The sequence below is a fragment of the Trematosphaeria pertusa genome (assembly GCF_010094035.1).
Source record: "Trematosphaeria pertusa strain CBS 122368 unplaced genomic scaffold BU26scaffold_7, whole genome shotgun sequence".
NCBI classification, from domain to species: domain Eukaryota; kingdom Fungi; phylum Ascomycota; class Dothideomycetes; order Pleosporales; family Trematosphaeriaceae; genus Trematosphaeria; species Trematosphaeria pertusa.
In genome coordinates, this window is record NW_022987218.1 from 1,408,348 (window position 1) to 1,424,066 (window position 15,719).

The window sequence follows — 15,719 nt, forward strand, 5'->3', positions numbered from 1 at the left end:
AGGTTGTATTTCTGCTGCTTGTACATACAAGTAAGTCAACTTCTTGGTACAAGGCAGCCTCGCATCACGGTTCGAGTGTCATCTCCAAAGGGTCTGATACTCCCAAGCACCGCTATGTCCAGCCCTCAGCAAGCCGAATTCGTTTGCGTAAGAAGTCCCAGTTTCCAAGGCAGCGAATTATAATCGCCGCTCGCGCTCGGATCCAACCCCTGGTATAAATACCGCACATTGCACGGACTAATCGTCAACGTCTGATCGACCTGCGTCCTGACTATCTCGCCATGGCTAATGCTCTTAGTCCACGCGGTCCCACTAAACGCCACATTTGCAGCGCCCGCAAAGGGATTACTCTCCGTCGCCGCAAGCGCAGTCCACGGGCCCGCAAGGCTGCTCGCAGTCCACGAGCGGAAGTACCGGCCTGTGCTCCCTATGCATTCGACAATCAGAAGGTACTTTCCGTTGCCGACCGCGTACACGTTTGAAGCTTCGAAGAGATTGTTCTTGTTGGAGTCTTGCATGGCGATGACGGGCTCGTTCATGCCGCTAGGGAAGCTGCTGACGGGAGTTTGCGAGCGGTAAAGGCGGCCGTTGTCGTCGGAGGAGAAAAGATGGCAGTTCGATGCGTCGCAGATTACCCACATGTCCACCCAATATCCGCCCGAGAGATTGTCCTGGATCGTCTTCGGTGTTCCACTGTAAAACGTCTTGGGTGCGGTCCAGCCGGCGGGGTTGCTGATGTCCTTGTTGGTCGAGAATGCCGCGTTCCCGTTCTGGTACACGGGATACCAGAGCTTCTGGGGCTCGAAGTAGAACACCTGTGGCGCAGCGCGGTATCCAGTGCCGATGGCTGACTGATCGAGGTAGTAGAAGGGCGCTGAGTTTGCGTTGTTGAAGTCGGTGAAGTTGAAGTAGACCATGTTGTATCCTGAAGATACAGCCGTGCTGGCGGAGACGTGGTATCGGTTGTTGTAGTAGACGATGGAGGGGTCTTTGATGCCCTTGATGTTACGACTGTCGCTCTTGGGGCCGACGAGTGCGCCGCTCGAACTCCATTTGAAGCTGCTAGGTAGACTGCCTGCCTGCCTGGTCGGGATGCTATAGTCGAGCGATCCGGATGTGAGAATGCTACGAGCCGCTGCAGCGCCGGCGATGGCGAGCAGAACTAATGACAACATGTTTACTGAAGTCGAAATAACGAACACCATGTGTCAATACGTTTCGGCTTTTTATCGTTCTTTATACCTAGGTTACTTACTAGGAGAATAAGTGTAAGGAAAGGATACCGTGGCTGTGAAATCCCGCCATGGCTGTTGTTGTTCGAGATTTGATGAGAGCATGATTAAAGACTATGTGGACAGGATGCTCTATACCAATTACGGTGACAGCGAGCGACGAGGTGCCCTACCTAGGTAGGTGCAGCGACTGAATTGGAATGACGGCGCCTTTTTCTTCCCCTTAGCTGAGAACTGAAGGTTTTTAATTTGGCAAAAAGATATTCCGTGATTCCGTCGCAGTGCAAAGCGGGGTTTTCACCCCACAGTCCTAGGCTACCACGCAGGACAGCGAAAAAGAAGGATCTTACTCCGGGGCTGAAACTGTGATTACAATCTCGTCCAGCTTTTCAGGTGCATTATCGAAGGTGGCTATCACGAATGATAGCAGAGGAATGCAAAATCAAGGCAAGCGCTTGATAGTCGTGGCAAGTCCTGACGCAGGAAAGGCCACCACTATAGGCAATCTCGTCTACAAGATTGTGGACGAGTGAAAAAGAGGGCGATCCTCAGCTAAGTACATGCAGTGCGGAGGGCATCGATATGCCAACCTTGGCGCGACTGGAGAAGGGCGGCAATAATAATTACGACAAAGCGTTCAACGCAATTAAAGAAAGCCATGAGCCACTCTGGTTCTATACGCCCAAGAACAGGGTGATCATGACGGGTCAGTCCGAGCAAATTAGCAGCGTTCTCTATTCGTACTAGAGTGTCACCTAGAAGATGAACCCACTGCTAAAGGCGTCCTCCTAATTCTAATAGTGAGTTAAACGTCCGAAAAGCTACAAACCGTTGCCGACCAAGTCAGAGGCCTGGCAGAGTTCTCTAAACAAGGAAAAGCTGTCGTTCTCATCAACAAGTTGTATGATCTGCCGAGTCACTGTCATCTACCCTCATCACTGATGTTTTCAGAGACGAGCACGGATGGTCCGCAAATGTGTTTGATGAAACGGTGTCTAAAACGAAGCCTACTCTTGAAAGTCTCGGATGGGGGGAGAGCGGTATGGTCCATTAATCTCCGGTTCAGTGGCAACAGCCTCTAATCTTCCATAGCACTCCTGTCGCTCCTATATCCGAAGTTCCGGGCGACAATCTCATCGAAATGTCCTCGAACTGGTATTCCAAATCCACAAGCGAAGCCAGCTAAGCATGGGCAAACGGCATCACGGTGGTATCTGCACTGGATCAGATCTTCTCATGAACTGTGGGTCGAAATGACACGAGACAGGGAATAGCAAACGAAGCCAGACTTGGTCATATCCATCGATGTATGATATCACGGTAGCTCGAGCTTAGTATAGGTGCAGTGAAGAAGAAGCGGCATGGGGCTAACCAAACCACCGACTCATACATTCGGTACCGTAGGATTCGCCTTGGATAGGGCTGCCTCTAGCAACTGTATCACGTCTCTGCGATCGAAGTTTTCCCATGCTCTTGCGACGTCAAGAGCTGTCTGGCCATAGTTGTCTGCAATGTAAGGATCCGCACCCTGGTCCAGCAACATTTGTAACACTTCAGCATAGCCATAACTTGCAGCCTGCATTAGCGCAGTCCGCCCGCGGTAGTCCTTGCGGTCCAGCTCAATTTCTTGCCCCGAAAGAAGAGCTTCCACCGTCTGGGGCGACCGGCGTTCTAGAGACCAAGCTAGCGGAGTCCATCCGTCGACATCTTCTTCGTCCCCTCCGCACTGGTATTTAATCAGTGCTTTCACGGTATCAGTGTGACCTCCTCCACAAGCCAACGACAGAGCGCTGCGTTGCTTATTGTCCTTGCTCATTCGGTCGACGCCATACTCGCCCTGCATAAGAATTTCGATAACGTCTTCGTGGCCGTTGTTAGCTGCCCATAGCAAAGGAGTCCGGCCTTTGGAATCCCTAAAGTTGACATCCACGTTTGGGTATGCTAGGAACAACCGAAGTGCCTGAAGAAATCCTTCACCCGCCGCCCATGATAGAACGGTGCGTCCATCGCGGTCAACATGATTGATGTCTACAGTCGGATGGCGGAGTAACGTGCGAGCGATAGTCGTATGATCCCTTTCGATTGCCCAGAACAACGGAGTCCACTCGTGCTCATCCGGTTCTTCAGGCTGACAGTCTTCATGTTGGAATAGCAGGTCGAATACCTCCAGGTGACTGTTTCCAGCTGCGAAGGACAGCGCCGAACGACCAGACTTCCCTTTAGCATTGATGTTACACCGGGCATCAGATAGGAGGACCTTCACGACCTCTAGATGACCATGATGTGAAGCTACGGTTAATGGAGTATGTCCATAAAGTGCTTGAGCGTTGGGGTTAGCGCCATGTCTGAGCAGCACCTTCGTAGAACTGGCGGACCCCATCCTCGCGGCCCAGAACAACGCGCGATCTTTCTTGGACTGGCCGATTGGGATTGTCGCTTCCTGCAAGGATTCCTCGAGTAGGATGCTAAAATCGAAGAACGCAGTGACCATGATAGTATCGAAATCTTCGGGAATTGCGAAGTCCATATCGCTCTTGACCCAGAAGTACGTTAACCAGTTAATCAGAAAGCGGCTTCCGCCTTCCGTGAGTCGCTGGACAGCCCTCGAAGTATCTTTCGGAGCGATACTTTCGCAGGCTGCAAAATGTTTCGCCCAATGCATAGCGGCATAGTCAAAGTACTTGTACACCTGAGCAACGGATGAACATCTCTCGTCCCCAATGCCGTCGCTAACGTTGGGAAGAGGCCCTCCAGCCAGACCAGCGCCGAAATCCAGGAGTAACGTATCGGTGACCGGCTCATCATCTATATCGTACTGGTCTGAATCATGTTGCGCTGTCATGAAGACATCTGTCGCGAAGTCCTCTAAGAGCAAGTACCGAATGCAAGTCGTTGCTTTAGCCAGTGCTGCAGTAGATGAAGGAATACCAAAATTACGTATGGCATCGTCCGACGAACGGAGGGCAAACTCGCCCAAAAACTCTTTGACGGATTGGTGTATCAGGGATATCCTAGAGGCTTCAATCCGAATGAAAGGGCCCACGATACCCTGTAGCATATGCTCAATAGCATGCTGACGATCTTCCTCGATACCAGCAACCGTCTTGTAGACATCTTGATTGATCGTGTATGCAATGTTCACTTCCTCCAGAGTCAAATGCCTGGAGCTGCCAACAAGAAGACGGAGTATATCTCTGCCATCATCTCGGCTTTTCTGAGGAATGCGATGTAGGAAACTCTCGTATGTTGCCTCCAGCTTCTGAGGGAAGTTGTGGATGATTTGCTTAAAGTCCTTTTTAGAGGTCGAAGGAGTTTCCTCGAGACTTCGTAGGATTATGTTGAGCCACAGGAACGATTTTTCCGCTTTGAAATAGAGTAGTTCTTCTATTTCTGTCCTAGTGTCGTCCGAGAAGCCAGCCTTGTGTGCGATGTGGCCAAATTTGTCTTTAATGACTAGCTTCACGTCGTCGCTGATCCTTGTTAAATTCTCATCCATAGGCAATATGCTCTTCTTGAATTCGTCAAAGGCGCTGAGGTCTTTGAGAGAAGGACGACTGGTAATGAGAAACTTTACGAAGCTTCGTGGCCGCCCGGCTAACGTCCGCGAGTCTTGCACAAATTGTTTGATGGAGTGAAGCATCGTCCGGCGGGTGTTGGCCTCGCACTCGTCGATTGCGTCTATGATGACGCACACAGCGCCCAACCTTGCTTCCGATACGATCTTCACGAAGATCTCCCAAAGCGCGGTGAAGGATTCTATGAGATTTTGCCCCGTAGCTTCCCATCTTGATCTTGCGTACTTGATGAGTCTTCGATGTTGCTGGAGAATCTGATGCAGGATACTCCGTATTATATCCTTAGCATCTCGCTGAGTCGCGATCTTATCGTCGCAGAAGAAATAGAATACTTGGGAACGCGCTGGATCAGTAGAGCCTAGACTCAATTGCTCTGTAAGGTACACAGACAGCATAGTCTTCCCACAGCCTGGTTCTCCCGTGACCCAAAGGAGTGCAGTCTCTTCAGAATTCATCCATGAGACGTACTGTGGATCTTTGAGAATCCAGTTGCACGTCCCTTGTACAGGTCTTGGTAGTTGACTCTTGTAGTCTGCGAGATTGGTGGAGTAAAGGAGGCTCATGCAACGCTTCTCGCTAGACATGAGGGCTGAACGGTTCCTCAGTGTATATCCGCATGTCAAGGAATCGATACATACATAGATTCGCGGAGTACCTATTCGTCTTGGCATCCCGCGCCAAACGCCGAATCTGGCTTAAGACGGTGAGATACTCCTTATTCCTTGAATCGAATCGGCACATGCTTCTATGGTCGGCATTCAGCGGGATGACCTCCTCGCCCGAAATGCCCAAAATGGCTGATTTCCGATCGACAACCTAAATTGAAAGCAGTTAGTCCCCATTATTAAAGCCAGACGGTTGCTAACGAGGTCTTTACTAGGCTTTGTAATGGAAAGGTGAACTGCTGTTCATAGAAAGTGACAATGCTTAGATAGTCTAGCTGTTGTTGAAAGGACAGGGCCAGCGCCTGTAGTTTGCCGGAGCCCGCGCTCAAGGTGCTAACGAGATCACCGCGAATAGACCCGGTGACACTCGTGATTTGCGTGATACGTAGAAAGGCATTCGCAATGTTCCCAACAGCTTTGCCGGTATCGGCTATCTTAGATCCTTGATGTGGTGTCCCTAGGAATACAACGGCCGCAGTGGCGGACAAGATATCCTGGTAGTGGCTCTTCGGCGCATTTGCCAGAAGGAGAGCCTGCGAATTCGTTACCACTTCTGGTGGCAATATGCCAGAACTTCCAGGGGTCCGTACCTGCTTGCATACGAGTCCGCCCAGGCTATGACATACGAAAATGATAGGACGCAGGACCTTGTCCCCAATCTGGTCAATCAAAGGCACCGGAGAATCACTATAGGGCTTACATTGTCTTGTGAAGCCTCAATCAATCCACCCCAGAGCTCGTTCAGGAAGCTACGCGAGTAGTCCAGTATGTCCCCCACAGATTTGCTGAACAGGACTTCTGCAGGGTATCCGTATGTGAAGATACGCGAAGTGGGGAGGTCACTCGGTAGAAGATCCTTTAGCCATAGTGTGCCATTACTGTGCCGCCAAGTCGAATAGGCATTCCCGTTGAGACCATGTATAGCGACTATATCCACACCAGTCACATCCCGACCGCTGGTGCGGGGCCTGCCATCATACAGCAGTTCGAGACCATATCCCTTCTTACGGCTTAGGGACCTCGGAGCCGGATGAGCTGAACTAGCTGGGCGGGGCGGAGGTGTATGTAGCGGAAGAGTATCGCGGGATTGAAGAAACTAGAACTGATGTCAGGAACGAGATCTCTTAGTGCGTATTGTGGTGACGCAAGCTTCCCTGAAACCTACTCACCTCGTCTTGCCTGCCATCAGGGGCGCGGTCTGGCCGCCTGGGCTTCCGCCGGGAGCCCTTGCAGCATATTTCGAACATTTCCATATCTCAATGGTGTCGTTCAAAGATGCGGTAGGGGAGTAGTACGGGTGGTAATGAATGGCTAGGTGATTTACGTGAGAAGCGCACACAGCTGTCTGTACCACGTCGGCGATCTCCATATTACTACGCTAGTCCCAATTCAGGTGTTGCTAAGCGCCCGTATCAGCCTCGCTCTCGCCAGATGCAAAACAAAGCTCTTCGGGATAAGCACCCATGTGCCTTTATGTTGTCTTAACTATTCACTTCAGAAGCAAAAATAGAGACCTAAGAGGCATAGAGCATAGGAAACCTTAAAAGCAACAAAAAGACAGCAAAAGCGAGAACATACAACAGCAGGTATTCGCTATTAGCTACGCACCTAACTAATATTCGCCGTAGCGCTGCTTTTAAGTACAGCTAAGTATACTAGAAATTCTAGCTCTACAGCTTCAGATTCACGCGACATCCACATCCTAGTAAGCACTCGCCATCGTTCTTGTCTCCGCCACCTATAGGGATTCCGATACTCTAATACTCAGCTTCCGCCTTTTAAAACGCTCCAAAGCTCGCCTAGATCTACGTACAACCTTCTTGTCCCTCTGTCGTCTCATAACCTTTTCTCAACTTCTTTCCGCTACCCACAAATATTTCGGGCATCATCCGGATTGAAGCTTCCGTCCCAAAGCGCCCCGTCCAGGCCAAGCCGGCGCTCTATCTCGTCGTCCTCTCCCGATGCAAGCCAGAACTCCGTCTACGGATCTCGATCGGAACGCCTTCCGGCCCGGATGGCTTTGAAAGCGCAACGACTCGCTGAGTTTGCGCGAAGGACTTCTCCTCAGGAGGCGTCAATTGCGGCTCTTCGAACCTTGAAGGTGACACGACATATTGATGCGCTGTTAGAATAGTCTGCGACATACCAGTCGAGGAGCTCCTATGAGTCGATCATCTTACCTGTATCTTCGACGGTTTTATGCCCCCATTCTCGTACAGCACCTGTAGATCCTTAATGAGCCTCGGGGAAGCCGTTCCGCTCTGCACCCGCCTGTTCACGACCTGCAGATCCTGTAGGTCTTCGCCGGACTCATCGCCCCCATTCGACCTGGCCTTCTCAGATCGTGCAGACGTATTTGGGCTGGTGGTGGAGGATGGAATGGCGAGCGAGAGTGGAGGCGACGTTGTCTAGAGGTCGAAATGCTGAGTCCCTCGGCTTGGATGTCTTCGAAGGACCCCGTTAGAGTCACCGTGCTGAGTTCTGCGTACGCAGGATCTGATGTACGCATCCAGACTGACTGACAGATATCACGCCGTGGAAGGATATGCATCGCGCGAGAGTCGCGAAGCGGTACCAGGCCTCAGAAGGCGAACGGTCTTCGGCGTATCGACCTGAGTCAGCAATCACTTGAGCCACCTTCCCCAGCAAGATTAGCCCCTGACGTTGCCCCGCGCCGCCTCCAAGCCCAAAACATCCTCAGGCATCGCCAAGCGACTCCCGCTGCTGCACCTCTCAACATCATTCTGTGCCACACGACCAATTGCACCTCAATCCATCGCTGCTGCCTACGCACGCCTCCGCAGTCTTACCAATTGACGCGTAGACGATTGCATCCCGTCCCAAGGAAATCTGACAGCAGTCGAAGATGAAAATGTCGGGCGACAGCCAAGAAATACATAAAACAGCTCGCGTTTCTACACCCCGAAACAAATGTGACAGCGCGACGCTTGCTCCAGCCTCCAGACCGCAGATCAATCATAGGTCAAGCGCTTTAAAAACTAATTTTTAGCCACCATGAGTTCCTCGCGCTGGAGAGATTCAGACTCTTATTCTTTTCTTTCGACGAACACTGATCCGCTTTCGAGTCCGACGGACGGGTACTTTCGGAATCGACCAGCGGACCTGCCTGCCGATATGTATATTGACACCGAGGCTGCAAATAACGGCGTTAAGCCCAAGGTTACCGTGAGCAGTGCGACGCGGTACTCTGAGGAGAGGACACCACTGCTGGAGACCTTTGTGGGGCAGGATGCACCGCCCAGCTATCTAGAGGCAACGACGCCGATGCCGTGGAATGGGAGGCCCAGCGGCGACGAGGGGGCGAGGCTATTGGATAATGGTGGAAGAATATCGTTTGCGCCGATGATGCCTGAAAGAGATGGAATGTACAAAGATGGGCCGTACAGAAAGCGGAGTTTCCGGGAACGCTGTACCAAGAAGAGGATGTTGAAGTGGATGGCCGCCATACTCGCCATCATTGTATTCGCCGCGATCATTGCGGCGGCAACAAACAAGAAGGAGGTACGTCGGCGAAAACCTTTGGTAAACCCTGCAGAATGCTAACCGACACGCAGACAACAGTATTACCCGTCCCAGCTGAACCAGCAGAGTCCAACGCACCCGCCCGGCCCTCAAAACCAAAAGAGAACTTCCCGATCCGATGGCCGTCGCGCTGCGGCAAGGACTACAACGTAAAGAGCGAGGAGATCAACTGGGGCTTCCCTACCGAGTTGGAGATCTTAGAAGCCGTGCATCAACTCGACGGTCCCTACAAGCGAGTTTCTGGATGGATTCATGTCACACAGGCACCAGAAGGGCAGGCAGCTGGTACAATCGAAGCAAAGATGTCCTATGCCGTTTCGTCCTCGGTTGATGTCAACAGTATCAAATACGCTTACACTCCCACTGGCCTCACTATTGGCGATCCTTCGTTCCCCGATGGCTTCGATGGCGTGCGAAAAGGCACAGCGTGCCTCGGTATCTCCGTGGTCGTTTACATGGCCCCAGGCACAAAGCTGGAAAATCTCAAGATTCGCTCCACCCACCTCGGAATGCAGATCCACGACGGCGTTGACTTCACCGTCTCGAACGAGACATCCATCTCTCTCACAACCGGCACTCTGGACTCGACATCCTTCAGCTCACGGGAGACACACCTGCAGACAATATCCGGATCCATTAGTGGGAAGTACTCCCTCTCCGACCTCTTGTCCATCAAAACCAAGAGCGGCTCTGTCAACATCAATGTCGAGCCCAAAGAAGCCGCGGAGGGAGGTTCGGAGTCCGCCGTCTTCCTCGCGAATTCCTTATCTGGGAGCATACGCGCCGACTTCGAGCGCAAGCGAATTCCCGAGCGAGACTACCAAGTCTTGATCAACACAACCGTCGGCTCTGTTGATGGTACATTCATCCACGGGTCTCGAACCGTCATGTCGTCCGTTGCCGGCTTCATCAATGCGGATATCCTGCCGTTCAAGAGCGGCGACTACCCCTCCAGCATCGACACATCAGCCACAGACGGCCAAACGACGCTCAAGATCCGTTCGCCATACGAGAATGCTGGCGTCGCCATGAACAAGCTCCGTAGCACGCATAAGAGCATCTCCGGCGTAATCGATCTCACCTACCCCGAGGAATGGGAGGGCCATCTTGAAGGCACCTCCATGGAAGGCATGCTGCACCTACAAGGGCAGAATCTGGAGCTGATTCGTCAGGATGAGAGGCCGGGGCTGAATAGGGCGGAGGCGAAGAAAGGAAACGGCGGGAGCAACATGGTGTTTAATACTGTCAGCGGAGGGTGCGAGGTCAAGGTTGGGAAGCTATGACAGGAGGATCTGACGCGCGCTCGGACGTAGCGTGAGCTTGTTGGAGAGCAGGCTGCAACGCCATGGCGCCTCGGGAGTTCAATGATCGGTATCAATGGATTTGGGGGTGGCGTTCGTATTCCAAGGAGGCCTGAGCCTATCGGCCACTCAGGGCTAGCCACCATTTCTTATAGTTTTATACCATAGAGTCTAGATAGCTTGAAGTCGGAAGAACTTCTATCCCATTTGCCAATGTTGGTCTAATTCGTTTTGCTCGCCTCATGATGACATTTCTGTTATATCTCTTTCCTTGCGGCATGTCTAGGCTACGGTATGGAGTGTGAGGAAGCACCTCTAAAACTGCCCAGAGAGTCTTCGGTCATGGCGCAGCCCTCCGATATAATCATCACGCGATGGTAGTGGGGTATGTGCCGCGGCTCGGCCAGATCTCGTATCTCAGCAGACTTTCTTGGATGTTTTACCTTTTGTAGCTGAGCAAAAAGTATACGCGTCACGGTTCAGGGTGAGCCCCCTATCGGACCCGAGGTCGTGGAACCTGGGTATCCCATGTTGAACACACCCCGCCCCACTACGGTCCCTCTCGCTCATCGATGGTGAAGCCTAGGGCTGGCCTCGGTGACGCTGAAATGGGAAATTGAAGTGTGTATATTCCGGTTTGGGGTTCCCCTGCTAGGACTTTATCGATAATGAAGGAATCACGCGTTCTGGGGTGTAGGCCCGAATGAGTGAAGAAGGCGCTCCGGTAGGAAGGTAAATTGCGATATCGCTTCGATCGTTTCAACGTTCTCATTTTGTGTCATTAACTATAGGGTGCTGTCTCTTGCTTTTGCTGACACTCTCACTGATCCGCTTCCTAGGTATGTTGCTAAATTGGCAACACAGCACAGGGGCTAATTGGTGTCAGTCTCCTAGCGTCAGTCAATTGTCTCTAGGTCAGATGGAGTTAATCATTCCTCAGAACCATTTCCACTTCGGTTTTATCATTCGCGCCGATGAAATGTGGGATCCGGTGACGGCGATATGAGCACGCCAAAGGGTGAGTTGATGAAGAAGCGTCGCCCTGTAACTTGAGAGCGGTCTGGAATTGGCCTGGGAGACAACTGCTTGGTAGACCGATCCGAACAGACACATCGATAGCGGGGGTTCCCTCCCCTCCTTCCTCGTGATTAGGGTCTGATGGCAAGGCTTACCGAGTACGCAGCCTAGGCAACCCTAGTGGGTGGTACAACCCCTTTGGGAGCTCTATATTCGGGCTGAGGAACTCCTCCAACGTTAATTCTGAGCTCGACCGCGGAGTCCTCGCTAGTCTCATTTCCCCGGGATGAGCGAGAGTGGCTGCTTGCCCGTACGCCATATTGATATTGATGGAGGCTGGTTGCAATGTGCCCTTCCCTGATCGAGAGGCTATTGCAGATGGCTAGGCGGCTGGTGGACCATTCCGTGCAACATGGCACGTGGAGGGCACAAGTAATGCGGATAACGGCGGCGTAAAAGGCGGAGGAACGTTGCGCGCTGGTAAACACTGTAGAGCAAGTGTGGGGAAGTAAGACTCCCTAGTCCAAGTCTGATTATTCTGCCTTATTGGGAAGCAAGGGAGCGCATTCAGAGCCGTCCTCCCCACCCACCTTCCTTCTAGAAATCAGAGCGTAGTACCAAGAGGGACCAAATATTGACGGGCGGACCGTGCTGCTCCCGCGGTGTTCAGTTCGATGTACAAGCCGTGTCGGGAATGGCGCACACATCAAGCCCGAGCTTGCAGACGCAATCTGTACATCTGACAGTCCGCCACCTCCCCAGTCCCCATTCCGCAATCTCTGTATGCAGAAATGGCATGACGGTGGCTGAATCGCAAACAACGAGCTCTATCCGTTCTATCTCGAGATGATCATGCCGACCCCGAACAGCAAGATGTACGGAGATAATGGATGAAGAGTGCGCCGATGAGACCCGAACAGTGTGCATGCCGCACTGACAAATATAGGCTCGTGTGCTGAGGATGGACTGAGGCAGCAAGGGTGATGGGTCGGCGGGTAATAGCAGCGACACAGATGGCTCCTTGGAACCGTTTCTATGACGCGAAGTATTGCATGCAAAACATTGAATGCGAACAACTCCAGCACGGGTGTGGTCAGAGGCGGCGGCGCTGCACGCTTCGCTCTTCCCCAGGTGCGGAGGGGCTCAAACACGGTACCCTCGGAGCGGTGTAGGCGACGCTCACGTGGTGCTCAGGCCGCACCAGCAGCGGTCAGCCGCGAGCGTCTGTTTCCTCGCGTCGAGGCCTTTCCTGGCGATGGAGATGCCGACAGTACGCGCGCTGCTGGGGAGCAGCTCGAAGGGTGCGCTGGGCGGCTGGGCAGCCCATGTCGGGGCCGCGCGAACTGTCGCTCGTTCCGAAAGGAGACGGTCGTCGAGAGCTGAACGGAAAAGACGGCCCTTGCACCGCCGCGGCCATTTGTCGGGTCCTTCGCGAGAGGGCGGTGGTGGTGATGGACTGGCCTGCGAGGTGTGCGGTTTGAAGCTCGCTAAGGCTCGGCTAGGCTGTTTCGGGCGCTAGCGTGCACTCGCGCTCCACTAGCGCTGGTTTCAGACTGTGAAGCTGTCAACGTCTGAAACAGGCCTGACACTCTCCCTCGGCAGACCCCTTCCTCTCGCCATGGGACGCCGGCCGACTCTCGCACTCAGGTTTCGAGTTTGGGTCGGCCTCATCGCCTGCGGCTCGCAGGCTCCGTGAGCATCCGTGATTGGCAGTTCTTACGCTCTCCACCATGGAAGCGGTGGCTTCCTCAGCAGCAAGGAGTCTCACTCGCCCTCCACTTGCCTGTCCGAGGCCCCCGGCAGGAGATCAAGCCGCGCTGGTATCAGTGTCCTCCAGCCCTACCCACAGCCTCTACCCCACCACTGCTACTTTGGGCGAACGCCTCTCTCAAAGCTGTCGCCGTTCCAGATCGCTGCGGCCAAGGCGCCTCCCGAAGCTGTCCTCAAACCAACTTCCCAAAAGTGGTTCCTTTGCGTCAACTTGCCATATGTCATTCCATCCCATTGTCACTCTCGGATGTGTTCACTCCGCTCTCATATATTCTCACGTTCCCTCAAGCTGTGTTTCTTCTTACTTTGGCCTCGTCACTCATTAGAAACCCCGCCCTATTCTTACCATTCATTCTTTTATTATTGGAGCGGGCTCCTTTCCGCGCTGGCTGCGAGGGAGACATTGTTCTCCGTACACTCTTTTCCACGGTCGTTGCGCTTTCTTTTGTAACCACACCACAGTCCAAGTCGTACAGCACTATCGACTAGCCACATTCCTTTGACCAGCCGTCTTCCTTTCCACTTACCGATAACACTGTATGTCCTCCGTGCGCATGTGCTCCCCCTTGCGTTGCTCGACAGACCCCCCACGTTGCTGTCGACGAGTGCGCCTCTCGTTCTCAGCCCCGCACAACTTCATGGACTGCCTAATCGAGTACTGACGGCCACGCCAGTCTAATCTATCGCGGGGTACACATAAGGCCATTTCTTATAGAGAACGAGGCTAAAGATGGAATTTAATGCGGTTCACCAGTAAGGCTCCTCCTGCTCGACCTCGACAATTCTCTTGGCTATCGACTAGGCTGACAGCGTATAAAGGTATCGTCCATCGTCTAATAGATCATTCACCATCAACCAACCTTCCTCCGGACACCCAGCGCAGATGATGTATCCCTATGGCAGCATGCCTCCGCAGCAGCCTCAACCACAAAGCATGCAACAGGTGTCACGACCATCGCCGCCTCAACCCACGTGGGCGGTACCACAGACCCACAATCCGTACTATCGTCATATGGCAGTGAGCAGAGATGAATCTCAGCACTTCGCAGCCAAGGTCGACGTCACAGCCTCTCAGTCGCCAGCCTTAACCACCTCTACTTATCGGAATAGTATGAATGGTCCCGAGAGTCTCGGGGCTACTGACTACTTTCCCGGAGTTATCGACACCAGTATGTTCTCGAATTCTTTTGTGCCTACTCATTCGTACTGACTTCCTCAGGTCCGTGGGGTCAGAAAGTGTGTGAAGAATTCGAGTCGTTCCCATCAATGGATCCAGACATGGCTGAGTTCAACCAGGGCCTAATGAGCCATGACGAGAACACGCCAATTATTGATCTCAGGCAATATCATGGTATGGAACAGCAGGAGGCTGACAACATGGCCACCTTCAACCCAAACTCCAACCGTCGCCTGTCCGAATCGTCATTTTCCATCTCTAGTACAGGTGGCGCACTTCCAGAGGTGTCGAATTATGAGGAGATGGCCTCGTCTGAGGCCGTTTCATACGCGTCGGACTGTGAGGCATGGAACAACCTCGAGCCAGCCCCTAGCCTACTCTCACCGCTCGCCTCTCCACGCCGCCCCCAACATGATAACGTCGTCCGCAGCGGCAGCCGATCTCGCGCCTCGCCGGCCCCGCACAACAATGTGCGCTCGTCGCCCTATACCATGGAGAGCAGTCGCTTCAAGCGATGGTCCACGGGCCATGCGCCGACTTCGACGCCGGCCAGCTCTCGTGCTCTAGCACATGTCCAGGACCGTTTCGCGCCCTACGGACCACGACTAAATCCTCACCACTCGATGCCGGCGTACCCTCCAAGCGCCTTGGGCGGCTTTGGAATGCACACCCAGAACGTGCTCTACTCGCAACCGCATCCTCTGCAATCCAGCAACCCTACGCTGTTTGCTTCGCCGGACCAGCCGTTCCATCTCGAAGTCCCACGACCGCTGCCATCGCAGGGCCTCTTCCGCCTCCTGCAAAGCAATGCAGATCGCCATGGCGGCTGCGCATCGCATTTCGCTGATCTCTCCGACCCACCAGATCTGTACTCGTCCCTCCACGAGGAGCCATCCGACCCACCAGAGTCCGACATGAACCCTTCTGATCCGGACCTCGTTCCGCACGAGCAGGATCTCCGCTTCGCTGGAGACCTGTATACCCCGCGGTGGGTCCGCGGCCACGGCAACAAGCGAGAGGGCTGGTGTGGACTGTGCAAGCCTGGCCGCTGGCTCGTGCTGAAGAACAGTGCCTTCTGGTACGACAAGTCATTTACGCATGGCGTTAGTGCAGCCACAGGCGCTGCATTCCAAGGACCGCAGGAGACGCGGCGCACAGAGGGCAACCTCGATGTCTGGGAGGGCCTGTGCGGGAGCTGCGGCGAGTGGATTGCGCTCGTGAGTAGCAAGAAGAAAGGGACGACGTGGTTCAGACATGCATACAAGGTGCGTATACACCGCCCAGTCATTCTGCATTCCCCATTCGCCTATGGCAGCGCTCGACGTTCCACAAGCTCGTGCACGCTAACGAAAGTGATAGTGCCACACGCATCCCAAGGTAAAGGACGGCCCTAAGCGCCGTCGTGAAACGCACGCCGTGCGCAACCGCGCAGCATCCTC

The 15,719-nt window shown here is 53.5% G+C and overlaps 4 protein-coding genes across 4 annotated transcripts; 2 read left to right on the forward strand and 2 right to left on the reverse strand.

The window, feature by feature from the left end:
* Nucleotides 1–70: 70 nt before the first annotated feature.
* Nucleotides 71–1,434, reverse strand: BU26DRAFT_519319 (glycoside hydrolase family 62 protein). The gene is made up of 2 exons (XM_033829020.1): nucleotides 1,256–1,434; nucleotides 71–1,180 (listed from the first exon to the last, which is right to left on the reverse strand). Exon 2 carries the CDS (start codon nucleotides 1,173–1,175, stop codon nucleotides 126–128), a length of 1,050 nt encoding a protein of 349 aa, XP_033684163.1. The 5' UTR covers nucleotides 1,176–1,180; nucleotides 1,256–1,434; the 3' UTR covers nucleotides 71–125.
* Nucleotides 1,435–2,454: 1,020 nt separating this feature from the next.
* Nucleotides 2,455–6,797, reverse strand: BU26DRAFT_457111 (uncharacterized protein). Its single transcript, XM_033824936.1, has 6 exons — nucleotides 6,642–6,797; nucleotides 6,173–6,568; nucleotides 6,063–6,119; nucleotides 5,685–6,005; nucleotides 5,446–5,623; nucleotides 2,455–5,396 (listed from the first exon to the last, which is right to left on the reverse strand). The coding sequence occupies exons 1-6, from the start codon at nucleotides 6,723–6,725 to the stop codon at nucleotides 2,617–2,619; spliced, it is 3,816 nt and encodes a 1,271-aa protein (XP_033684164.1). The 5' UTR covers nucleotides 6,726–6,797; the 3' UTR covers nucleotides 2,455–2,616.
* Nucleotides 6,798–8,607: 1,810 nt separating this feature from the next.
* Nucleotides 8,608–10,298, forward strand: BU26DRAFT_531110 (uncharacterized protein; the record flags this gene model as incomplete). Its single annotated transcript, XM_033831002.1, has 2 exons — nucleotides 8,608–8,994; nucleotides 9,048–10,298. 2 exons carry the CDS (start codon nucleotides 8,608–8,610, stop codon nucleotides 10,296–10,298), a joined length of 1,638 nt encoding a protein of 545 aa, XP_033684165.1.
* A 3,350-nt stretch (nucleotides 10,299–13,648) lies between these two features.
* On the forward strand, nucleotides 13,649–15,707 carry BU26DRAFT_313294 (uncharacterized protein). The gene is made up of 4 exons (XM_033821954.1): nucleotides 13,649–13,856; nucleotides 13,923–14,272; nucleotides 14,323–14,339; nucleotides 14,400–15,707. Exons 1-4 carry the CDS (start codon nucleotides 13,834–13,836, stop codon nucleotides 15,672–15,674), a joined length of 1,665 nt encoding a protein of 554 aa, XP_033684166.1. The 5' UTR covers nucleotides 13,649–13,833; the 3' UTR covers nucleotides 15,675–15,707.
* The last annotated feature ends 12 nt before the right edge of the window (nucleotides 15,708–15,719 follow it).

Excerpts from the sequence above, each read along its gene's own strand:
- BU26DRAFT_457111 (XM_033824936.1), bottom strand. The coding sequence starts at position 6,725 with ATGGAAATGTTCGAAATATGCTGCAAGGGCTCCCGGCGGAAGCCCAGG. Across the intron at positions 6,120-6,172 it reads TTGAGGCTTCACAAGACAAT|GTCCTGCGTCCTATCATTTT; the intron begins GTAAGCCCTATA and ends ATTGGGGACAAG. Across the intron at positions 5,397-5,445 it reads TAGGTACTCCGCGAATCTAT|CCCTCATGTCTAGCGAGAAG; the intron begins GTATGTATCGAT and ends GGAACCGTTCAG.
- BU26DRAFT_313294 (XM_033821954.1), top strand. The coding sequence starts at position 13,834 with ATGGAATTTAATGCGGTTCACCA. Across the intron at positions 13,857-13,922 it reads GAATTTAATGCGGTTCACCA|GTATCGTCCATCGTCTAATA; the intron begins GTAAGGCTCCTC and ends CAGCGTATAAAG.
- BU26DRAFT_519319 (XM_033829020.1), bottom strand. The coding sequence starts at position 1,175 with ATGTTGTCATTAGTTCTGCTCGCCATCGCCGGCGCTGCAGCGGCTCGT.